General features: G+C 37.7%; 2 protein-coding genes across 6 annotated transcripts in view; one reads left to right on the plus strand and one right to left on the minus strand.

Moving 5' to 3' along the window:
- Positions 1 to 239: 239 nt before the first annotated feature.
- Positions 240 to 13,106, minus strand: LOC141431452 (tectonic-like complex member MKS1). The gene is made up of 11 exons (XM_074092636.1): positions 12,939 to 13,106; positions 11,822 to 12,307; positions 11,149 to 11,338; positions 9,601 to 9,756; positions 8,926 to 9,061; positions 6,419 to 6,654; positions 5,639 to 5,842; positions 4,295 to 4,450; positions 3,648 to 3,783; positions 1,152 to 1,387; positions 240 to 541 (listed from the first exon to the last, which is right to left on the minus strand). Exons 1-11 carry the CDS (start codon positions 13,013 to 13,015, stop codon positions 332 to 334), a joined length of 2,223 nt encoding a protein of 740 aa, XP_073948737.1. The 5' UTR covers positions 13,016 to 13,106; the 3' UTR covers positions 240 to 331.
- A 270-nt stretch (positions 13,107 to 13,376) lies between these two features.
- The window catches only part of rho-4 (rhomboid-4), a 32,870-nt gene continuing 20,241 nt past the window's right edge, over positions 13,377 to 26,005 (plus strand). For 2 of the 5 annotated variants that reach the window (XM_074091921.1, XM_074091922.1), the window contains exons 1-3: positions 13,377 to 13,757; positions 21,471 to 21,729; positions 23,630 to 23,674. In XM_074091921.1, coding sequence (XP_073948022.1) covers positions 13,674 to 13,757; positions 21,471 to 21,729; positions 23,630 to 23,674 — 388 coding nt within the window. In that variant the 5' untranslated portion in view covers positions 13,377 to 13,673. Of the gene's footprint in view, positions 13,758 to 21,470; positions 21,730 to 23,629; positions 23,675 to 24,668; positions 24,711 to 26,005 lie in introns of all 5 variants that reach the window. The other 3 variants (XM_074091923.1, XM_074091924.1, XM_074091920.1) reach the window with 2 other exon arrangements.

Raw genomic sequence — 26,005 nt, forward strand, 5'->3', positions numbered from 1 at the left:
AGGAAAGGACATTTAAAGTTTTACTACAAAATATATTATTAAATCCGATAAATAGTATTAATTCGTACATTACAGTTCAATACAATATGATCTTCAAATACTAGGTATAGCTACTTAAAAGTACTTATTAAAATTAGTACAAGGGATATCTTATTCAGCTTAAAGTTACAAGAGCCGAGTCTTTTATCTCAGAAACTCCACCTTTCACCCAAAACGGGTTAAATTTGTAACCCCTTCACAATGCATAATATAACCTTAGTCTTGGCCGTGTGGCTGCCATAAAGGCTCGGATCACTGTGAGGTTTGTGAGGCGAGGGTCAAATTAACCCCATCACACCCCATCCAACCCCTTAGTGGCGGCTGCCAGGCGCGCCCTGGCACGACTATACTGCCTCAAAGCTGCCTCAGCGCCCCTCAGCACGGCAGTCGCATGGCCCTGGCCAGGGGGTGATGCGGCTCTGAACCCTGGCAGGGGAACTTGGGTAATGGTCGACCAGCGGAGTGAGAGGGTACCGGTGTTGGTGAATTTAAAGTTCGCGTCCTGGAAAAAGAGAGGTTATCTGTGATTTATATACAAGGGCATCAGAGAGGGCGGCAGGGACTTTTGTCAATGTTGACTTTTAGGGCCTACGCTAACTGCCGCGGTTTGCACAGAGCAGGTGGACTCCTATTGAAAAATAGCATGATCAGCGCTAACTGCGCGCGGCGCCTGCGACGAATTGTACCTGCACCCGAACCGCAGGCTGTGCCCGCGAACTGCACCCTAAAACTGAGCCTAATTAATAATAACGAGTTAAAAAATAACTTAATGAACTAAAAGAATTTCCTTGCTCACCCGCGACCTTACGATAGCTAAGCTTATGCAAAATATGCGTGTTCATGCAGTTCCTCCACCTCCACACTGTAAGAACACACACAAGAGAGAGAGAGAGAGAGAGAGAGAGAGAGAGAGAGAGAGAGAGTTGCTAGAGATCTAACGCCTGATTCAATAAATTATTTAAAAAAAACTTGTCAAAAATAACAAATATCACGGGACATTTGACACCAATTAACCTAGTCCCAGAGTAAGCAAAGCTTGTGTTATTGACCACCTACGACAGCATTTTGAATGAGTACTTTTTAAATATTACTTTTTCAAAAAATATACTTACTTGCAACTGAGGTTTAGCAAGAATCTCCAAATCCTTAATCAGGTGGCATCCTCCCACGAAGAACCTTCTGCTCTCTGCAGCCACCGAATCTAGTTCTTCAGGGCGAGAGCAAGACAACTGCCGGCTGTAACGACCTGACTCCAGAGAGAGAGGGAGATAGCCGTAGCCTTCCGTTCGGTGGCGGTCCCACCAATCTGTCGAGATGACTTCGAAGAACAGCTTTAGGGGAGGTGGTTCTGGAAATGAGAATTTGCTTTTTAGGGGTCGTTAGGGTCCGCTTTCACCAGAGATGTGCGAGGATGTCTTAGCGAGGAATGTGTTCCTCATGAACCAATAGAAACGCTTCATTTACCTGTACCCGCACAGCACTTCTCTGGTGGAAACACCTGAGCGGAGCAAGGCGAGGCAAACACATTTGCAGGTGTTAGCACCTTGTGCAAGGTCCGCCCGGATTGCTACCACCATCTTGCTCGCTAATCCTGCCGTGAAGCAGCAGTGCTGGCACTGTTGTGTTTCGGCGTGGAGAGTAAGACAGCCGGTGAAATGACTGGCACTTGAGGTATCCCAACTTAGGCCTCTAGGTTGGCAACGCATCTGCAATCCCTCTGGTGTTGCAGGTGTCTATAGGCGGTGGTGATATCTTACCATCAGGAGACCCACTTGCTGGTTTGCCATCCAGCAGAAAAAAACAGACCAGATAACCGATGGGGCCGAAAAGTTCTCGAAAGTAGACCGCGGATCGCAAACGCAGCGTATGACGTCCACCAACAAATTCGACATTTGACATGGTTAAGTCGCAGGTTCACGGTGGATGCAAGCCGCTTCCAACCGAAGAAATTGGAGGTCTATGACGGAGGCCTGTCCTACGGTTGATATAATGAGGATGAACAACGGGATCCTATTATAAGTAATCTATTCTATTATATATTCTAAAAGCTATTATTACGTTATATTTTACAAATCATAATATGCGTAATCAACAGTAACTAATCACGCATATTCAACATCATGTTGATGGTAGTGTTAACCTTTTCACCGCCACGTCAAATACAAAAGACATCACCCATACTCCAGGTTTCTATATTGCAATGCCTAAAATTGAAACTTAACACAATTGAACGAAGGTTGCTTTTTGCATTTATGTAATGGACGTATATATGAGTGGTTGGTGTCGAAAAGGTTAACCCTTAATAAGGTAGAGGCGATTTAGCGACCACTTGCATTGAGTTGGGAACTGAACCTTACCTTACCTATCACGATACGTCACAAATATTCTTTGCCAGGTATGTATTCGATAGCTGCTTTTGATTCTGTGGTAGTATGCTCCAATAAATGGAGCCTTATTAAGGGTTAAGAGAATTATTCATCGAAGAGTGATAAACATTTGAGAGCAAATAGGTGAGCCTCATGTAATATGTCTGTTTGTTTGTTTATACTCTTTATTGTACAGTAAGGAAAAACAAAAAGGTTACAAAAAAGTGTTAGTACAAAGGCGGACTTATCCTTGAAGGGATCTCTGTCAGTCAACCGTTGAGTGGTAAGGAAGAGAAATCAAAAAACAAAATAATATAATACGCAATAAATATTAAAAGCAATCGCGCAAGAAATCAAATTTTCGATTTATCCTCAATTAGGAGTTTCATTTGTTATTTTTCTAAAGGCATGGGAAACTAGTTAAAATCGAATTTGACATTTTACTCATTAAGTAAATAAATATCATTGGACAATGGGGGCTATCGCGTATGGATTCGCCGCTAGAGGCGCTAGTGTAGCGTGAGGTTTCCGAAATGTCAAATCTCATAGTTTTTGGGTGAGTTACGCGGGTTTATTTATAATTAGAATAATTTTGTGAATATTTTGCAATATCTGAAATTAATTATGGCAAATATGCGTTCCGGGGCAATGAATGTCTGTGTTTTGAGACAGTTTTGTCTTTCGGAAACCTTTGTCCTCCCTTTTTTCCGAACAAAACGGGGACTATGCAACACTGTGGCATGCTCGATATTTTTATGGTACGGTTTTAAGGTGTATTAAATATGATTTTAATCTAAACTTTGTTTTCACACCCGTAAAAACAGACTTTGAAAGCCATACTTAAAAACCTCACGCAACAGTGCGCCATCTAGTGAGACAAAAAACGATAGCCCTCATTGACACCAATTAATTGCCTTGTCCCATATTTAGCAAAGCTTGTATTATGGATACTAGGCAACGGATAAACATACTTATACAGATAAAAATACATATTAAATACATATTAAACATCCAAGGTCCGAGAACAAACATACGTATTATTCATACAAATATTTGCCCCAACCAGGGATCGAACCCGGGACCTCGAGGTTCGCAGTCAGGTTCTCTAACCACTTGGCTATCTGTTCGTCAAAACTATTTTATAACTTTACTTTTACTGCCTAAGAAAAGTCTCGCCAGCACGATTCAGAATAGTTCAATTTTCGGTAAGGCGACCTCTATCGGAATATGAAATCAACACACCCAAATTGACAGGAGCTTCTAAATGCATATCGATCACGTGTCCAAAACTCCATCGTCTCCCGTCATCGTGTGCGTGAGACTTGCTTATGTGCGTGCGTCCTTGCAACGCGTCTGCGCACTGAAAACCTGCGGGCACCTGAAAAACGCATTGCTATGTGAATAAAACAGGCGCTGTGTGCTTTTAACACGTTCGGCCCCGGCAGCGATCCACTAAGCTCTTACGCTATGCCTACGCATATCCTATAGCAGTCACAAATACGTGTCACCGGCATAGAAGTAAGAACTAAAAAGTCACAGACGTAACACATTCCGGTGCTGGTAACACAACGTTTGTGATCAAAAATTCTTACTCCTATGCGACGGTGATATGCATATGTGTCAACAGAATTCGTGCCTCCTGAAGGCTGGCATAGCGTAAGGGCTTCTAACGTAGCCGGCCGGAGCCGAATGTGACAATCCACTAAGCTCTTACGCTATGCCTACGCATATAACACAGCAGTCACAAATACGTGTCACTGGCATAGGATTAAAAACTAAAAAGTCACAAGCGAGAGTGACTTAGTCACTGGGGCCTATTGTGTTGTTACTGATATAATCTGTAAACGCAGTCTCCGATGTTAAAATAATGTTTTTTTTACATTACTTACATTAATATTAAATTCGATGTACAAATTGTCCAAATCAAAGTTCTCAGCTGCAACGATTTCGAACGTTACGAAATAATATTTCCTTCCTAGCGGAGGCATCACGAACTTAAGCAGCTGTTTGTGTTTCTTGTCCCATTTTTTGGAGAGTTTCTTCAACTGATAAATAAGAAACGATTAATTAATAAATTAATGACCGAAAAGAGGGACGCAAGCATCAAATTGAGTGGCAAGAATGTGCCCTTGAAATAGATTGGCGGTGGAAAGAAAGGCCTTTTAGTTCTCCTACTCCGCAAGAGATGGCGTTACTGGCACAATTTAACTGAAACAATTTTTTCGGGGATAATTCCTGTCCAGGACATTTAATTTTTTTCTATACTTTTTTTAGCAATAGAGAGAAGGTAAAGTGATCTTGACGTGTACTTTTATTGAAAAACACTTTTGAAAGTAAGTCGCAGCAAATAGTAACAATTAGCAAGGACATTATGAGCATTTACATGCTTTTGCTATCATAAGTAATAGTTACCTACTGATTTTTTTTCAAGTTTTTCATTAAAAAGAATCGTCAAGATTGTTTAACCTTTTTCTAATGCTAAAAAAAACAAGTATAGACCCAAAATTCAAAGAGAGTGAGATCAAGCCAGAACCTACCTGACACACGGATTCAATTATTTTATTAAAACTGAGCAGCAATTCACCTGTATCTCTCCAGATGGCAAGTGAAGATACGGACGAAGAAGCAGCTTACTGTTTTAATTATAGCTTGTCTGATGCATAGAAGCAGTACTATCTTTCCCATAAGAGCGCATGAGTCCTATTCTTAGGGTCCCTGACCTCACGGGGACCTCAAAATCCAATAAATTCACTAACACGAAAATAATGACTTTGTTGTTAAGGCACTTAATGAGTTTGTTTTTATGCTTGTCGATTGTTAATAATTTATTGTTTGTTATATTTAGTACAAATTTTGTAATTGTACAAGTTTTATTATTTGTTTTTGTCTAGCTTAAGGAAAGGACATTTAAAGTTTTACTACAAAATATATTATTAAATCCGATAAATAGTATTAATTCGTACATTACAGTTCAATACAATATGATCTTCAAATACTAGGTATAGCTACTTAAAAGTACTTATTAAAATTAGTACAAGGGATATCTTATTCAGCTTAAAGTTACAAGAGCCGAGTCTTTTATCTCAGAAACGCCAACTTTTCACCCAAAAAGGTTTTAATTTGTAAACCCTTCACAATGCATAATATAACCTTAGTCTTGGCCGTGTGGCTGCCATAAAGGCTCGGATCACTGTGAGGTTTGTGAGGCGAGGGTCAAATTAACCCCATCACACCCCATCCAACCCCTTAGTGGCGGCTGCCAGGCGCGCCCTGGCACGACTATACTGCCTCAAAGCTGCCTCAGCGCCCCTCAGCACGGCAGTCGCATGGCCCTGGCCAGGGGGTGATGCGGCTCTGAACCCTGGCAGGGGAACTTGGGTAATGGTCGACCAGCGGAGTGAGAGGGTACCGGTGTTGGTGAATTTAAAGTTCGCGTCCTGGAAAAAGAGAGGTTATCTGTGATTTATATACAAAGGCATCAGAGAGGCGGCAGAGAACTTTTGTCAATGTTGACTTTTAGGGCCTAACTGCCGCGGTTTGCACAGAGCAGGTGGACTCCTATTGAAAAATAGCATGATCAGCGCTAACTGCAGGCTGTGCCCGCGAACTGCACCCTAAAACTGAGCCTAATTAATAATAACGAGTTAAAAAATAACTTAATGAACTAAAATAATTTCCTTGCTCACCCGCGACCTTACGATAGCTAAGCTTATGCAAAATATGCGTGTTCATGCAGTTCCTCCACCTTCACACTGTAAGAACACACACAAGAGAGAGAGAGAGAGAGAGAGAGAGAGAGAGAGAGAGAGAGAGAGAGAGAGTTGCTAGAGATCTAACGCCTGATTCAATAAATTATTTAAAAAAATAACTTGTCAAAAATAACAAATATCACGGGACATTTGACACCAATTAACCTAGTCCCAGAATAAGCAAAGCTTGTGTTATTGACCACCTACGACAACATTATGAATGAGTACTTTTTAAATGGTACTTTTTCAAAAAAAGATACTTACTTGCAACTGAGGTTTAGCAAGAATCTCCAAATCCTTAATCAGGTGGCATCCTCCCACGAAGAACCTTCTGCTCTCTGCAGCCACCGAATCTAGTTCTTCAGGGCGAGAGCAAGACAACTGCCGGCTGTAACGACCTGGCTCCAGAGAGAGAGGGAGATAGCCGTAGCCTTCCGTTCGGTGGCGGTCCCACCAATCTGTCGAGATGACTTCGAAGAACAACTTTAGGGGAGGTGGTTCTGGAAATGAGAATTTGGTTTTTAGGGGTCGTTAGGGTCCGCTTTCACCAGAGATGTGCGAGGATGTCTTAGCGAGGAATGTGTTCCTCATGAACCAATAGAAAAGCTTCATTTACCTGTACCCGCACAGCACTTCTCTGGTGGAAACACCTGAGCGGAGCAAGGCGAGGCAAACACATTTGCAGGTGTTAGCACCTTGTGCAAGGTCCGCCCGGATTGCTACCACCATCTTGCTCGCTAATCCTGCCGTGAAGCAGCAGTGCTGGCACTGTTGTGTTTCGGCGTGGAGAGTAAGACAGCCGGTGAGATGACTGGCACTTGAGGTATCCCAACTTAGGCCTCTAGGTTGGCAACGCATCTGCAATCCCTCTGGTGTTGCAGGTGTCTATAGGCGGTGGTGATATCTTACCATCAGGAGACCCACTTGCTGGTTTGCCATCCAGCAGAAAAAAACAGACCAGATAACCGATGGGGCCGAAAAGTTCTCGAAAGTAGACCGCGGATCGCAAACGCAGCGTATGACGTCCACCAACAAATTCGACATTTGACATGGTTAAAGTCGCAGGTTCACGGTGGATGCAAGCCGCTTCCAACCGAAGAAATTGGAGGTCTATGACGGAGGCCTGTCCTACGGTTGATATAATGAGGATGAACAACGGGATCCTATTATAAGTAATCTATTCTATTCTAAAAGCTATTCTTACGTTATATTTTACAAATCATAATATGCGTAATCAACAGTAACTAATCACGCATATTCAACATCATGTTGATGGTAGTGTTAACCTTTTCACCGCCACGTCAAATACAAAAGACATCACCCATACTCCAGGTTTCTATATTGCAATGCCTAAAATTGAAACTTAACACAATTGAACGAAGGTTGCTTTTTGCATTTATGTAATGGACGTATATATGAGTGGTTGGTGTCGAAAAGGTTAACCCTTAATAAGGTAGAGGCGATTTAGCGACCACTTGCATTGAGTTGGGAACTGAACCTTACCTTATCTATCACGATACGTCACAAATATTCTTTGCCAGGTATGTATTCGATAGCTGCTTTTGATTCTGTGGTAGTATGCTCCAATAAATGGAGCCTTATTAAGGGTTAAGAGAATTATTCATCGAAGAGTGATAAACATTTGAGAGCAAATAGGTGAGCCTCATGTAATATGTCTGTTTGTTTGTTTATACTCTTTATTGTACAGTAAGGAAAAACAAAAAGGTTACAAAAAAGTGTTAGTACAAAGGCGGACTTATCCTTGAAGGGATCTCTGTCAGTCAACCGTTGAGTGGTAAGGAAGAGAAATCAAAAAACAAAATAATAAGTATAATAGGCAATAAATATCAAAAGCAATCGCGCAAGAAATCAAATTTTCGATTTATCCTCAATTAGGAGTTTCATTTGTTATTTTTCTAAAGGCATGGGAAACTAGTTAAAATCGAATTTGACATTTTACTCATTAAGTAAATAAATATCATTGGACAATGGGGGCTATCGCGTATGGATTCGCCGCTAGAGGCGCTAGTGTAGCGTGAGGTTTCCGAAATGTCAAATCTCATAGTTTTTGGGTGAGTTACGCGGGTTTATTTATAATTAGAATAATTTTGTGAATATTTTGCAATATCTGAAATTAATTATGGCAAATATGCGTTCCGGGGCAATGAATGTCTGTGTTTTGAGACAGTTTTGTCTTTCGGAAACCTTTGTCCTCCCTTTTTTCCGAACAAAACGGGGACTATGCAACACTGTGGCATGCTCGATATTTTTATGGTACGGTTTTAAGGTGTATTAAATATGATTTTAATCTAAACTTTGTTTTCACACCCGTAAAAACAGACTTTGAAAGCCATACTTAAAAACCTCACGCAACAGTGCGCCATCTAGTGAGACAAAAAACGATAGCCCTCATTGACACCAATTAATTGCCTTGTCCCATATTTAGCAAAGCTTGTATTATGGATACTAGGCAACGGATAAACATACTTATACAGATAAAAATACATATTAAATACATATTAAACATCCAAGGTCCGAGAACAAACATACGTATTATTCATACAAATATTTGCCCCAACCAGGGATCGAACCCGGGACCTCGAGGTTCGCAGTCAGGTTCTCTAACCACTTGGCTATCTGTTCGTCAAAACTATTTTATAACTTTACTTTTACTGCCTAAGAAAAGTCTCGCCAGCACGATTCAGAATAGTTCAATTTTCGGTAAGGTGACCTCTATCGGAATATGAAATCAACACACCCCTGACACTCACCCAAATTGACAGGAGCTTCTAAATGCATATCGATCACGTGTCCAAAACTCCATCGTCTCCCGTCATCGTGTGCGTGAGACTTGCTTATGTGCGTGCGTCCTTGCAACGCGTCTGCGCACTGAAAACCTGCGGGCACCTGAAAAACGCATTGCTATGTGGATAAAACAGGCGCTGTGTGCTTTTAACACGTTCGGCCCCGGCAGCGATCCACTAAGCTCTTACGCTATGCCTACGCATATCCTATAGCAGTCACAAATACGTGTCACCGGCATAGAAGTAAGAACTAAAAAGTCACAGACGTAACACATTCCGGTGCTGGTAACACAACGTTTGTGATCAAAAATTCTTACTCCTATGCGCCGGTGATATGCATATGTGTCAATAAAATTCGTGCCTCCTGAAGGCTGGCATAGCGTAGGTAAGGGCTTATAACGTAGCCGGCCGGAGCCGAATGTGACAATCCACTAAGCCCTTACGCTATGCCTACGCATATAACACAGCAGTCACAAATACGTGTCACTGGCATAGGATTTAAAACTAAAAAGTCACAAGCGAGAGTGACTTAGTCACTGGGGCCTATTGTGTTGTTACTGATATAATCTGTAAACCCAGTCTCCGATGTTAAAATAATGTTTTTTTTATGTTAAGGCACAAACGAGAGCAGATATTACTTACATTAATATTAAATTCGATGTACAAATTGTCCAAATCAAAGTTCTCAGCTGAGACGATTTCGAAAGTTACGAAATAATATTTCCTTCCTAGCGGAGGCATCACGAACTTAAGCAGCTGTTTGTGTTTCTTGTCCCATTTTTTGGAGAGTTTCTTCAACTGATAAATAAGAAACGATTAATGAATAAATTAATGACCGAAAAGAGGGACGCAAGCATCAAATTGAGTGGCAAGAATGTGCTCTTGAAATAGATTGGCGGTGGAAAGAGAGGCCTTTTAGTTCTCCTACTCCGCAAGAGATGGCGTTACTGGCACAATTTAACTGAAACAATTTTTTCGGGGATAATTCCTGTCCAGGACATTTAATTTTTTTCTATACTTTTTTTAGCATTAGAGAGAAGGTAAAGTGATCTTGACGTGTCTTTTTATTGAAAAACACTTTTGAAAGTAAGTCGCAGCAAATAGTAACAATTAGCAAGGACATTATGAGCATTTACATGCTTTTGCTATCATAAGTAATAGTTACCTACTGATTTTTTTTCAAGTTTTTCAATAAAAAGAATCGTCAAGATTGTTTAACCTTTTTCTAATGCTAAAAAAAACAAGTATAGACCCAAAATTCAAAATTTGACGGGCTAAATATCACTAGGTGGCGATAGCATCGTTATAGATTGCGAGATCTAACTTCCAACATTTGACATGTCTACTGAAGTTTGTAGTGATGAGGCTAAGACGTATCTTTTGTAGCATCTAGAGATTATTAACGAAAAGGGCATATTAGGCAAAGCTCTGCGTAGGGGGCGACACTAGCGCAAACCCATGATAACGTCAGTTCTCTTTATATACTGATCGGCAAAAAATCTGGCCCTCAGATGTATGCAGAAATAGGTAATTTTGTAGGTAGAGTGGGCCAAATTTTGTGCCGCTGAGTATATTTTGTCGCCATTAGTACCTATACCTATAGAACTATGATATAAGCCGTGGTGGCCTAGTGGTTTGACCTATAGCCTCTCAGCAGAGGGTCGTGGGTTCAAACCCGGCTCGCACCTTTTTTCAAAATTCATGTGCGGAATTACATTTGAAATTTACCACGAGCTTTGCGGTGAAGGAAAACATCGTGAGGAAACCTGCACAAACCTGCGAAGCAATTCAATGGTGCGTGTGAAGTTCCAATCCGTACTGGGCCCGCGCGGGAACTATGGCCCAAGCCCTCTTGTTCTGAGAGGAGGCCTGTGCCAGCAGTGGACGTATATAGGCTGGGATGATGATATTTCCAAAAAAATAATTGAAATAATACCATATTATGGTATTTAAGATACTCAAAAAACTGTTTCAGGTTTTGTGCTAGTGCTGCACTCGGACGGGAGAAAATTTCAGTAATATTAATTCCCTATTGGGCGAATCGATTTTACAGCCGATTTTTGCCAATCACTTCGCTGACGTGACACAAATGTCAAAGTTGTCAAACGTACATTACTATACTAGCGCCAACTAGCCGTCAGAAAACCCTCATTGGTGATTCTTAAAAAGGGTTAAAAGTAACTTTCTTACCAGAACCATAAGTTCTTCCCCACCACCTTTATCAAATGTTACATCAACAGCATACTCAAAGTCCTGTTCCAAATGATAAGGGTTCAAATCCAGAGAGTTCATATCTGGTGATACAATGAGGTAGTTCTGTGATACATTGTGATACAGGGAGAGGAGGACAGTCTCTTGTTTCAGCAGAAGCTGGGCGTCCCTGTAATTCGGTGGGCAGTTAGTAGTTATTATGTGAGTAAGTAGTTAGTAAGTAATACTACTTATTGTAAAGAATTGGTTTACCACTTGAAATGTTTTAAAAAAATATAATCGATTTAATGCAACTGACATAGAATTCCGAGAATTCGAAATAAAACAATAGACAAATGTCAGTGACAAATAAAATGTTCATCATCATCTCAGCTTCTATATTCAGTTCAGGTCTCCTTCCAGAATTAGAGGGCAATGAGGGTAATCACGGGAGAATGATATGGTCATCATCATCATCATCAGCCTATTAGCAGTCCACTGCTGGACATAGGCCTCCCTCGATGAGAGCCATTGCGCCCTGTCCTCGGCTCGACGTATCAGCTTCTATCAGCAGCCTTTCACAGAATAAAATAAGGCCCTCATAAAATTTTAGGTGCTTATAGCTTAGTCAACATTTTAAATTATGCAACTGGCAACATTGTTTTATACTTACTCATTATATTCAGAGTTGTCATATAAAACATGCATTGCTGACCATTTTTCCTCCATGGCAACACTTTCCTCACTTCTGAACAAATGCCTCATTGAACTTGTGTCTTCCTTGAAGAACCTTTCATTTAAATTCATTCCTTCAAAACAGGAATTTAATTTTAGAATGTCAAAGCTTGTTGTTTTCTTAATTTTATTCAAAGGCAGTGGCAAGTAGCAATCTTCATTTATGTAGGTGAATATTTTATTAGGTTGGTACTCTGACTCTTGCATCATATCATGATATGCCATATCAGTGTCTGATATACAGTTGTGAATGTTACTATAGCGCTGTATTTCATGCAAACAAAATGCTTTTTCCTGCCATTTGAATTCATTTTCCTTTAATTTATTGTTTTCTAATTGCTGTGTAGTCTTATTTGCACTGTTATCTTTATATGTTTCAAATTTGGGAAGCATTTTTATTCCTGCGCAAGGCTTTAGATGAACTCTGTGAAATAATAAAGATTAAAAATTGATTGTTCATTTTATTTAAACTCATGTATTGTATGTTAAAACCAATAAGAATTACACTAATATTACAGATACGAAAATTTGTAAGTCTGTTTGTTTGTTACCTTATCACATCTGAACCACTAGACTGATTTAGTTGAAATTCGGTAGATATACAGCTGGATTGAGTCCCAGGGAAGGACATAGGATAGTTTTTATCCCGGAAAATTGCATAGTTCCCGTGGGATAGTGACAGACCAATTCTACGCGGACGGAGTCGTGGGTTAATAGCTAGTATTTATTAATAATATAATTAATCCAATAGTTAGAGGATAATCTGGCAGTTCTGGCACACAGTTTTATACTTACACACATACGAGTGAGCAAGTGCCTACCTACTACTCGGCTGTGAGTACATGTAAGAATGCATTATAAGAAGATATTTTTACCCTGGATAATTCCCACAGGATAAAAAAAAATTATAAAGTAATTGTGAGTAACAGCTATAATATTATCCAAAGACCAAAGAAGTTGTTCCTATTGTAATATAAGAAATAGATACTTTTTGGCATAAGTAAGTATCCAATTTCTGAAACTTTTTAGATTATAAATGCTGCTTTTTGACTTACTTTATTTTAACTTTATCTATCGGATTTTTCAACCAATATACTCCTGCCACTTTATTAGAACGATCAAAGTCATTCATTATTGTCTAAAATAAATTAACACCGAACTTGAAATTCAAATAGTTGGTACTCCCGTCTGTTTACATTAATGCAATTTGACATTGACAAGGCAATACAAAACACAGCACAGCGGTCGTCATAGCAACGGTACATTCGGATACATTCAACAACAATTTAAGTCAGGATAACCATAAAAGTACTAAGAAATACTAATTATGTAAAAAATATATTTTCGTTTAATGAATGTCATTTATTAAAGTTATTTAATAGTACAAGCTGCATAAATCGTTCTGGCAACGTGTTTGACAACTCAACTACTTTATTTCGTTCGTTCATTCCAAGTTCATTCAATTTAGCGGCTTGCATTGCTTCGGCCCTATCATCGGCCTGCCTGTCGACTGTCGACTACCTAATAGCTCAGTCTGTGGTCAGTCGCTAACGGTGTCGTCGTGTTGATGAGTATCGTCCGGCGTCATTCGCAAAATAAATACGGTTTCAATAAAAAGTTATCTCGAACATCGAACTTTTCACAAAACATTATCTTATCGTACGCTATCAAGGATTAATCGAACATGAATAATCTTAACTGCGCCCAGAAACCGGCTGTGTTATGATGTGCTACTTCGCGAATATTATTGTATAAGTTGTTAGTCACGCGTGAATTTTAGTGAAAAGAAAATGCCTGCGCAGGGAGAAACTACCGTTTCGTTGCCGCTGACGCCTACAAGGTCTGATTTGTATTGGCGTAGAATTTTTAACAAGGTATGTTTACTCGCCTCTTCTAATTTCAACTTTGGGTAAAAGTTAAAACCTTTATTTCTCGACCTTATTCTATTCACACTGGTTGAACTATTTTTTTATTCAAAATCATTTGTTGTTATCTATCGTGTCCCTATAGTGAATAAATTAGTATTCTAATAAGGTGCTCCAATCAAGTTTCCTTATTAACATAATAATTTACGTCTAGACTATAACAACGCTCAGCGTTTTTTTTATTCCCGCGCTTTATGACAAGTTGTCTGCTAAAAGTTCAGTACTTAAGTATCATGTTTACGAACCTGTTCATGTAACACCTATTTAAAATATTATAACATATTCATAGTCATGTGGAAGCTCAATGTTTAGGACAGACAGACTTGTTTGGCATTTAAAAATATAAACATACCAGAAACTTCATCTAAAAATTTCAGGATAAAAGTAGCTGGAGTTAATCTGAGATATGTAGGTAGCGAAGCTTCCCTATCAGTCATTGAAAATGGTTCTTTAGTTCCAGAGATATAATGGGTATATGCATGTGTATAAACATTCTTATGCAAAAATAAACACAATCACAAACTTTTCTCATTAAGGAATCTCTATCAAAACCCCCCCATATACGCACACAAGTTTACTTTTGTTTTATGATAAAGTAACTAAGTTCAGTACAATAAAATTATACATACACACATATGTAGGATGTGTAATTTACACTATGTATACTTTTAGGAGTCCCAGTGTTGAATTTTACACCTTTTTATTGGTTACCTCCCTTACCTACCTGCAATTATTTTTTTCACATTGTTGTTAAACTTTTGGGTACTTAGCATTTTTTTGTTTGAAGGGTAGTGAAATTGTACTCTAATAAAGCCTACCCACTGGCTAACAAATTGCTTGCTAACTACTATCTGTGCTCTATCATCATAAGATTTAGTTTGATTCAGATGTCGATTACAATTGACTCTTGCCACATTCACCGATATTTCTCTCAATTGCCCTTCTTCTCTGTTATTTTTATGCTGGCCACTATAATGGCTGGTAATTAAAAAAATACAATTTTTTTTAAAATTTTGTCTGAAATGTCTTGTGTGTGTATGGTGTTACAAAAGTTAAGCCACAAGAGTAAAGACAATTTTACTGTTGAAAATATCTAATTAATTTATTATTGGTGCAGAATTTGACCTTGACGTTATTATATATATAGAGGCAAACATGCTTTGAGAAAATAATGTACTAATGCATGTACCCGGTTGGAACCTTTTAATAATCCATTTCTCTATAACTTCCTTGACAAGAATATGGGATATCGATATGTATCAATGATAACATTACTAGCACAAAGAGAAAGAACTTGGTATTCTGTTTGTTTGACTGTACTATGTTTGAGCCACTATTTTTAGAGTATAACTACTACAAAATAAGCAGTCTAAATAACCAGTTCATGCAAACACTACCAATCATACGAGTATTACAGTGCAGAAGTATTGGAAACCAGCCAACAGTATTGAGGGAACCAAATTTTGCAGGTGGTAGGACCTTGTGCAAGGTCCGCCCGGATTGCTACCACCATCTTGCTCGCTAATCCTGCCGTGAAGCAGCAGTGCTTGCACTGTTGTGTTTCGGCGTGGAGAGTAAGACAGCCGGTGAAATTACTGGCACGTGAGGTATCCCATCTTAGGCCTCTACGTTGGCAACGCGTCTGCAATACCCCTGCTGTTGCAGATGTTTATGGGCGGTGGTGATCTCTTACCATCAGGAGACTCACTTGCTCGTTTGTCATCCAATCGAATAAAAAAAAAAATTAAAACAAAGTCAAATCAAACAAAGTCATTAGTCAAACAAGATCAAAAATAAAGTTTCCAATTTTTAATACATTCAATATTTTTGTTACCAATTGCACACCGGTATTAATAATGTAAAAACTTAAAATTCAGATTTAATTCTAAACTTGTGCACTTTATGTTTAAATCTCGCTCACCCCCATAAAAAGTGACAGAAAATCTTCCAAGTGAGGGGGAATCATGCACCAAGGATTCCGTACATCTCTAAGTATCAAACTGATAAAATCTAGTTGACTAACTGTTTAAGTTCATAAAATACAGTGACACACAAATAAAAAAGTTTTTGTTATTTCTTGATATGCCATAAATTCATTTCTTTTATCAATCTGGGGTTAAGTTTGTCTGTTTAAATGTTATACTAGAAACAACGAAAACAAAAATAATATGATTCTTGTGTGGGAATTCCTTAATTTTTTAAAATATTTTTTTATTTAATGTTTAACTTATTTATTTGTTGTTATTGCTATACAACTTATGTACAACAAACAAATTATACAATACAATACAAATTATGTATTTATTTAAGCTCTTTCTATTCTGGTTCTCTACATGCAGTCCTGTAATACACAGACAGACAGACGGTCAGCCTAAAAATGTAGTAACCATCAGTCAAATTGTTGGTTTTCCGCCATAAACTCGCATTTCATAAAACAATAATGCCGATAAGACATCTGGCAACTTCAAAGTTTGACTTTAACAACATATTCATTTGATAGGAATAGAAAGTAGAGTAGCTTAAAAATGTATAGATCACACATTTCACTGACCATACAAAGAAAAGTTGTAATTACTTTTTGGAAAATACAAACTGAGGCATACACGTGCATGAAAGCACAGAAAAACGAGAAAAAGAAACCAGCAGCAATTTGTATTTTCGATATGGTTTTACGGGATGACCGTAAAAGTAACAAATTTGGAGTTGAAATTAAAAAAAAAGACTCCAAACAAACAATCATAATTACTTTTTGGCACAAACTCCTATCATGCTGATCAGTATTCAGTATGCAACCGCTAAATGGTAGATTTAACAATGAGACATACCCTACAAAAGTTTTTTCCTCGTCTAAGTGGATTACTCACTCATTACCTCAATTTGGTAAATCGAAATACCGAATACGCATCTACTAGACTTGAGACTTACGCATTGCTCAAGGAAAAACTACGGTAAATTAGTTTTTGTATGTCCGTCTGTATTAAAATACGGTCGCGTAAATTCTTTATTAAATAAACAGGAAATCAATGGGTGTTTGTCTTGTATTGCATGAAACAGTCTCTTCTTTCTTTTATGTAACCTATTTAGTTTTTTTTTTCTTATTAAGTATCCGCGTTGCATAAATAAGCTGTTCTGGTATTAAATTAAAATATTTTTTTGCGTCTGAAGTTGTTTTTAATTGTCAACGACACTTACAGACTGCTTATTGTTAATGATAAATAACAATGTAGATACTTGATATTATGCGTAAAGTCTATACTATATCCTGTGTGTGTATTCTTCTCTTCTTCCGGTGCCCTCTCCTATCGGAGGTCGGCGATTATTAGGGCTATCCTTACCTTAGAGACTGCCGCTCGAAAGAGGGATCTGGTACTCATTCCGAACCAGTCTTTAAGGTTACTTAACCAGGAAGTACGTCTACGGCCAGGTGGTCTGCGGCCTTGTATCTTTCCCTGGATAATAAGCGGAAGCAGACCATACTTGTTGTTACGCGTTGTTATATACAAATACAACAGCTTCCTCAGTTTTATAGTACGTATCACTTCCAAGCTTTTATTCATTCTCTGCAATACCGTTTCTTTCTTGACTCTATACCCACATTTTCATAGCTTCCAACCTCTTGCACATGGCTTAGGTCAACCCCCAAGCTTCTGCTCCATACAGAAGAACGGAAAAAAACATAACAACGCACGAAGCGACATCTTGTGGAGAGTTTGAGATTCCGGTTGCAATGAAGACGAAACATCCTACCAAATTCTTGTCGGCCCTCTTCTATGCGACATTTTACTTCCGTACTGTGGGTGGTGTGTGTATTAACGTTGGTAATATAGCGCGTCGCTTTTTTGGCGTCACGGCGATTATATATGGATAATAACCGGATAGTTATCCGACCATTATCGAATAATTGTCAATGAACGTAATTATTTTGATTATTTCCAACCCTGCCATTGTCAACACTATACTTCCGTACCACAAGTCGATGCCATTTACCATTGAAGAGTTCCGTCCTGCGGAGATGGTCCTGACCGGACTATCAGAATTTCACTACCAAATTATTGTACCTATGTATTGCCATCGAACTTACACTAGTACGCCAAATTTCAGCTCAATCCAGAATTGGATAAAATACCTATTGTTTGCTAAATCCCAGAGGCCCATTTCACGAAGCTACAAGTTACAATTTACAAGCGGTAGTCTCTTATCAATGCATACTGTTAAACAAAGACTAGTGTTTGTAAATTGTAAAGGTAGCTTCGTGAAATAGGGCACGGGTCGCATTACATGTGAAGATATGTAAATAAAAGCTTTAAGAAGAACAGCTACATTTAAACCCAGTTTAGATATGCAAGAAAAATCGTGCAAGTTGTATTACTTACAATTACTACGGCACTCAATTCAACTTCAATCTCGTGAGCTTACGGCTTCGCAATGTGCAATGTCCGAACGTGTACGATGTTCCTTCCAAGTTTAAACTTGGCTTAACTGTATTAATTGTTTACGCTTTTAAAACACTCCCTGCTTTCATTGTTGTTAACACATGACAACCGTATCATAACACTATCAGTGACACAACTCACAACACCTAAATTGTCGGTGACTAACCCATTCTTATCCTGTCCGTCTGATGACTCATGGTGTCAAATGATCTTCAGTCCTGAGATATCCAATGATAGGCAATGTATCATCACATCAATACCTACAGAACTCTAGTTCTGGGACGCTATAAAGCTAATTTCCTGTGTGACCAATGTTCTACTAAGAATTTTTATTGTTGAGAGGATAGGGTGTTGTCTTTACTCAGCAGTGGGTCTAGGCTGATTTGATTGATACCGTATTGAAGCCCTATAACCTGTGATAAGAGGATAAGAAATAAAAAATCAAGATGCTTACTTGTACTTGAGCTATTGCCCAATTATTTTTGCTTACAAACTTAGCTGGGGAAATAAACATATGGCATTCTAGTAAAATCGGGTCAAATCATGCAGGTAGAAATTCACTCCCTTCTAGAGATCCCATCAAGAGGTTGGTACGGACGGATATAATTATGTAGTTTGGACGACAATGCAATTCAAATGTACATTCAGCAAAAAAACATATTTTTTCTTAATAAAGTTTTCTTTCTGTTAGTTCTGCAGCTAGTTGCAGTAGGTACTGCGCTATTTATTGTTCTGCCTCTATGTAAAACAGGCTTAACCGCTGAAACTGAAACAACACAGTTTCAGCTAATAGCGTCTTACTAACGTGTGTGCAACTCATTAATACATTTTGGTATTTAGCTTATTAATAGACCATGACGAATGGCTTTACTCTGTGGAATGCGAAATTGCACAAAAATACCAACACTTTAAAAGTTGAGTGAGTTACTTTACGAAGTCTATATCCTTCAACCCAAACTTATTATTATTACGTACTTTGCTACCATGCATGCTAGATAGCTACGTCTGTCCGACAGTGTTTGTATCAAAACGGTTCTCTAAAGTTTGGCCGAATTTCGTACAATCCTTTAGTGAAGTGAAGTATCCTTAATGTCGTTCTTCCCATAGCATTTGTGGTCATCCCTTAGGCCTCTTCACCCCAAGGCCTCCAATCTCAGATCGTTTAGAAGTTATGCTTCGGGCTGTGCCCTGGCCACTGTTCATGGCCACATAACATTACATCTATTTTAAGATCTATCTGTAGATATTTAACATTGAACTGATTAAACTACGCAAGAACAACGTCATTCAGTGATGTAGTAGTGTGACGTAAAAATAAAACTGCTTCGATTGACTATATTATGAAGTTGAATAACGTTCGTCTGTTCTTCGGTGAACGTCAGTTTGATTACGTCGTGCGTGAATGAATGAAACATTCTGTGGTAGATATCGATAGACTACAGTCATACACTTGACGACGGGATGTAAAGTGACGAGGAAAAAAAGGCAGAGATTTTGTGCAGGAGCACTAGTCTCTGCTTCTTTTCCTAAGCACTTTCCATGCCGTACGTAATGCTCTATGCTCCTCTGACTCGCACACAAACCGGCAGCGACAAAAGCGACATAAGTATATATTATTTTTGATGGGATTCATTAGTCTGCTAACGGTCAGTTGCAAACTTGTATACTTATTGTCCACAAATTCATAGATTTTTAAATTAATTTAGATTATTTTAATACATAATATAGAATACTTATCTATTTATATCGTTATCAAAGATAATTGCTATACCATATAATACAGAGGTCAGTTAAACGGCATTATTGAAAGACAGTTTTAAGTTCATACATATTAATAAATGAATTAAATGTACTTAAGTGTACGGCGCTCTGTAAGATGGGGCGATGAAATATCATGAATTACCGAAATACCATCCCAAAATGAATAAAATTGAAAGTATAAATATAACTGTTTGAAATTTGAAATGGGTTCAGTGGAGGGAGAGTCACAAGTCACTGCCAATAGGTAAAGTAGCTGCTTAAGTAGCGTAGTAGAAATAAGCAACCTGAGATAGGAAAAAATCGTGTCTACATTCCTGTCCAGCTGTGGTGTAGGGGTTATAGCACGCAGCACGGATTGCTGAGGACCTGGGTTCGATTCCCAGCGCAGGTCTCTTTTTCTGGTTTTTCTGTGCATCCATGTCTCAGTTCGAATTTTTAATAAGTAAAGCAGCGGTTGGAGGAGAGCTGAAGGGGAGAAACCTATGTCTAGGAATGGACTGATAGAAGCTGATGACGACATAATAGGCACCTCTAATTACTAAAAACGCTTACAATGAATCGGCGAATGTAAATTAATCATTCACGATGACCGGATAGTTTGATAGTTAGAGAACTTAACTACGAACTTTGAGGTCCCCGGTCCGGTTTGATCCATGGTCAGGCAGGACAGGGATTTGTTTATTTCGCACGCATCTCCAGTTAGGTATGCATGGAGTTGCCTTATAAATATGTTTTTTTTTTACAAAAAGCAGATCAGCAACGGACCTAAGCAAATTAAGCAAACCTTATTAATTTTCCATTATATGATATTTGATAAATTTTTTCATGATTGATTATTAAGCCTATTCACGTTAGTTTACTCGCCGTAACTACTTCCTCAACAAAACCAACCGACTCAGCTCAGAACGACTAAATTTTAGCTTTAAAGTAGATATTAATGAAGTCATATTAAACGTGCACTACATATTGAATCACTAAATTCTTTAAACATGAGTACGATAGCAAATATTTGCGATCGCTTATTTCATCCTTAAAACGATATGACCTAATAGGGTGTGTGCATATCTTCAAGATGATAACAATAGTCCGTAATCTTGTGCATGCACAACGGTTGTTACTTATATATAGATTATTAATTATTACTGTATGTAAAGAAATTTAATCACATGCTGTAGAACGGGGTACCCTATTATAATGTTATTTCCCAGAAAAAATTGACTTGCTTTAACTCTCCACAGAACTCATTTCGAACCGTTTTATTTATACTTTCAACTTTATTCATTTTAGGAAGGTATTCTCACTCATAACAACAATTGGGATTGTCTAAAAAAAATACTAATACTTTTGAATTTTTTTGTACCCAAATTACCACGACCTATTGAAATTGTGAATTGTCTACTGATGACTTGCGTATTGTCTACCCAAAATATTGGAGATTACCTAAACTAACATTAAATTTCCTTTCTAGTACGACAACGACAACGATGGCCGGATATCGTACGTGGAGCTCAAAGCTATCATCGAATCCCGGGAATACGCACACGATTTACCCGACAATGTCGTGGACAAGATCATGTCGCTTGCCGACCGCGACAACTCCGGGTATCTCGACTTCAATGAGTTCGTCGAGATGATGCACAATCCAGATTTCAAGGCAGTGTTTGGACACTTTGTTGCCAGATATGTGCATTCGATTGTGCCACATCGGGGCCCTGTTGACACTACGGGTAAGTTAGTATTAGCTTAGCGTAACTTGGACATGTTTCGGACCCGTACGTGGTCCTTCCTCAAGGGATGTTCGCGACGACAGTCAACTAAAGGTTGAGGAGGGTTATGAAACAAACAACTTTCAAAAAGTTTGTATTATTAGAATACCACTGCGAATTTCGTTCTGATTTCATTTTCATTGATTCTCATTTTGATGAGAAGAGGAAGTTCGGGTGAAATCTATAAATTATTAAATTAAATTCGTTACATATCGAAATCAGTGATATGTGTGTATTGTATGTAGTTTGTGATGTTTTTGCATGGTTTTGTATATAGTTTGCTAGTAATCTTAGCATGTGAATTTTATTATTCGTGTCGCTAAATAAACGATTCAAGAATTTATTACACCGCGATTATACATATAGATTGAAAATTTCAATGTATGTATTTTTTTTATTTAATTAAAAAAATATTTATTTAACGACGCGTATAATTTTTGACGCTGCGATGGTTTTCTTATTATACAATTTATTTCGTAATATTTATAGGTTTTTCCTATTTATATTCTACCTATAATAATAATACCTACCTGGATTTTCCTTTGCAGCGTCAATATGTATATAATTGTAAATATTCCTTGTAGAATTTATCACAATTACATTTTATGTAAATAGTAGTACATACAGACAGTAAATTATGGAACGTATGAGGTATTACCATTGAGTTGATACTCGTATGTTAGAGTTTAAACTTTGGCAGTGCGTGATTCCCTGCGCTATGAAATATAATAATGTACCATCTACCCACTCTAAATAATATCCTACTTAATGAAGGGATATAATAAATAAATCTGTAAATAAATAAATGTAGGTATAAAAATATCTAGCTCTTTCTTGGCTTAATTTGAATTAAATAACATTAAATTTGCACTTGTTATATTCTTTTGTTTTAAACATAATGTAATTGGTTCACATCACTACTTAGAACGTAAATATCGCAATATATTAAAAGGACAAAAAAACACTTAGGATTACATGTGGCACCTTTCCATAACATACTTAATGATCTTGAATATTTATTGGCGCTTAAAGTCTAATGTTAATGTTTCTTTACCATTTTTGAAGGTCTTACAATTATCACCTATTCTCGAGAACTAAATGTCTATCGTGCCTTGCTAGTTAGCTAAGATACTGTTTTGTTTTCTATGGTAATGATACCTCGTAATTATGGGTGATAACTTAATAAGGTGCTGCAATGTGCATGAAAAATATAACACCACAGCATCTCACAAAAAAACATTCTCGAGAAGTCAGTTAAGGAAAAAAGTTCCTCTTTTCGATATTGTCGGAAAGCTTAAAAAGGACATCCTTGTTCTAGTTTTGTCTATGATTATTTTCTTCGTCGTTTTTCTTGTTGCATTTTTTTCTTTATATTGATGAAAGCAATGTGCTGTCATATAGTCACCACTTTTGTGAAACTACCACGAAAGAGCATGTGCAAAATTTTGAGATTTTGATCACACGACAGTTGAAGCTCGTGGTGAAAAAAAAAACACTTAACGTTTATTGTCCATTAGCCTTAGCCTTAAAACATACCTTAGTGATTTAAATGCATAAACATTGTAAAATGGTAAATCATAAATATATAAATATATCAAACCGGTTTTATTATAATACTTTTGGGATATTTCGACCGGTGGGTAGATGCAGCCTTAAAGGACAACTATAAATTAATTTTATTTATTTGGTTTATTTTATTTACTATTTCCTCTTCAATTAGCAATACCCTAAATCAATAATTTACTGTCTGTACTCAAGCACTTCACACTGTAAATGCCTCCACAGTGTATTCTGCATGCGATTAACAATGCATTACGATGTGTACTCTAGTGTGTTTAACATAGAAACCAATTTTGTTTAGGAAGGTGGCCTACAGGGTTCCAGTCAGTGTCGACTCGTGATGGCGGTACTTATTTTATTTATTTTTTGTCCCGCTTGTGTCAATATATGTTTCAAAGCAATGGAGACTACATTGCGTCGTATACATGCCCGATAACTATCATTCTGGGTCCATCTCTTTCTGTAATACGAGTAAAACACATCTGTCTCTGTCAGATATGTCATTGTCCAAATCCGTATCATGTTGTTCGTGAGTACCTTTCCTAACATGTCATGGTTTGCCATTTATCCGCAAAAACTTCGTCCTATCCATTTTTCTTTAAACGTACAGAATGTTTCAAACATAAGCGTCGTACTTATCTATAAAGCATACCTAGATGTTGGACGAAAATACTTTTAAGTTCCGAATAAAAAACTTGACTAGTAAAATTTACTCAGTCCTATTCTGGCGTGACAATAAATGAACGATGATTCAAATCTAATGACATGTGAGATAGATAACACACGTAAATTAAAAGCTGAGTTGAATGAATGGGGAAACCCACTAGACACTACGGTTTTAGTATGTTTGTCAGTGTTTACGAGGAATGCGGCCAACTTTGCATTCTTTAGTTTTTCTGTTAGCAAGCACAAATTGAGTGAAAGCGAAGAGTACCGAAAGTACCGAGAATTTACATGAAACTGTTTTAACATTTTGGATTAATTTCTTCAAGCAGTTGTCTAGGGCGAAAACCCAAAGGTTGACTGTTTGATTGAAGTAGTAATTATAATCTTCGTAAAAAGTATAATAATTCACCTTATGAATAATGGTCCGCAATAAACAAAATCAAAAGATTTACCCAGACTTGCCTACGTTAAAAACTAACTTTATTACAAGTATGAAAAAAATAACTTTTAATGATTAATTACATGAAACATATTTACTGCGACTGCCTTGTGTTTCCTAAAAAAAATAAGGTAATCGCATCGCAATCTTCATTCTGTATAATGTACATATCTCTTCGCTCGATTTGTGTTTAATTTTCTCTTCTGTAAATAAAATATTTTTTTTCTTTCTATAGACGATGTTCTAAGGTCCCTGTTCGCGCCAACGCTTCGTCGTGGTCCGTCACTTGTTTTGTTTAATTGCTTGTCAACATCGCTTTGGGTGTGCTATTCATGACATTCTCTGTTCAAATCATACCCTTGTTCTAACACTCATATTCATTAAGCAATCTAACCTAGTTACATTGTTTTTATTTCAATTTATCAACGTTTTTAAAAGCATGACGGTTCATTGACCTTATCGTCTAAAACACTTGTAATCACAATCGATTTCACCACCTTTTTCTGTCACACGGCACGAGGCGAGGATTGAAAGAGATGGTGAATGCGGTCGCGAACGTCAGCGCGTTAGACAAAACGGCAGTGTCAGTATATGAAACATGTTTGACTGACAAAGTTTTATCACGTGAGCAATATTTTGACGTAAGAGTACGTTTACTCTCATTAAACTTGATCATAAATAAAATTCTTGCTAACGACTTTCAAATTTTAATTCTTATTTATAGATAAAAAAGTGCCAATGTAACCGCGTATCCTCTATTCCAATCACCATTATATCACACCTCTGTTAACATGAATCATATTTTAAGGTACGTCAAAAAAAGATGGCCGGTTTGAAAGACAGTATAGTAACATGCAAATAGCCGGGGTTTCCCCGTGCGTGATCGATACTAAAATCGAGACTTCGAGACGTGATATTTTGAAGTGGTTCTTGAATGGAAATACCTATGCAAATTATACGGTTAAACCAAAACTAATGACCATGAGAAAATGCATCTGTCTGTATAATTACAATTCACTGTCAATTTTTAATCTGTCCTCCTGATTTGCTTTTACTTTTTGAAGTAGGTAGGTTTATGGCATAATAAATAGACGACTTGGTTTCATCTTCACTGAAAAAATATTTTTTAACTCCTTTTATTTTCTCAATATTTGCATGTTGCATTGTCACCCACTTACATTTATGAATGTTGAATGTTGGGAGTGGCTAAAAAACGATCTACGATTTTATTCAAATAATCGACGAATAAAAATTCGGTTGTTTATGATAATCCTTTCGCAAAATAACTTCAAGCTTGTGAAGCTCAACATAACCGGTTCATTAAAAATATGACTGGCCTTCTTTAAAAAACTCCGGACGTAGCGTAATTACATACGTATTCTTATAGATCATAGAGTTTTGTGATAGTAGAAAAACTTTGAGTCTCGTTAACGGCTTTATGATTATAAGTACAGTTGGTTATTAAATGTCGGCAACTGGGCAGCGACGGCCTTACCCATTGCGAGGCTCCGGGCGGCAGGTCTTTGCGAGACCCTTTGTCTTGCGTGAAAAGTATGTGATGCGAAAATATAG

This window comes from Choristoneura fumiferana, chromosome 9, assembly GCF_025370935.1.
Source record: "Choristoneura fumiferana chromosome 9, NRCan_CFum_1, whole genome shotgun sequence".
NCBI lineage: Eukaryota > Metazoa > Arthropoda > Insecta > Lepidoptera > Tortricidae > Choristoneura > Choristoneura fumiferana.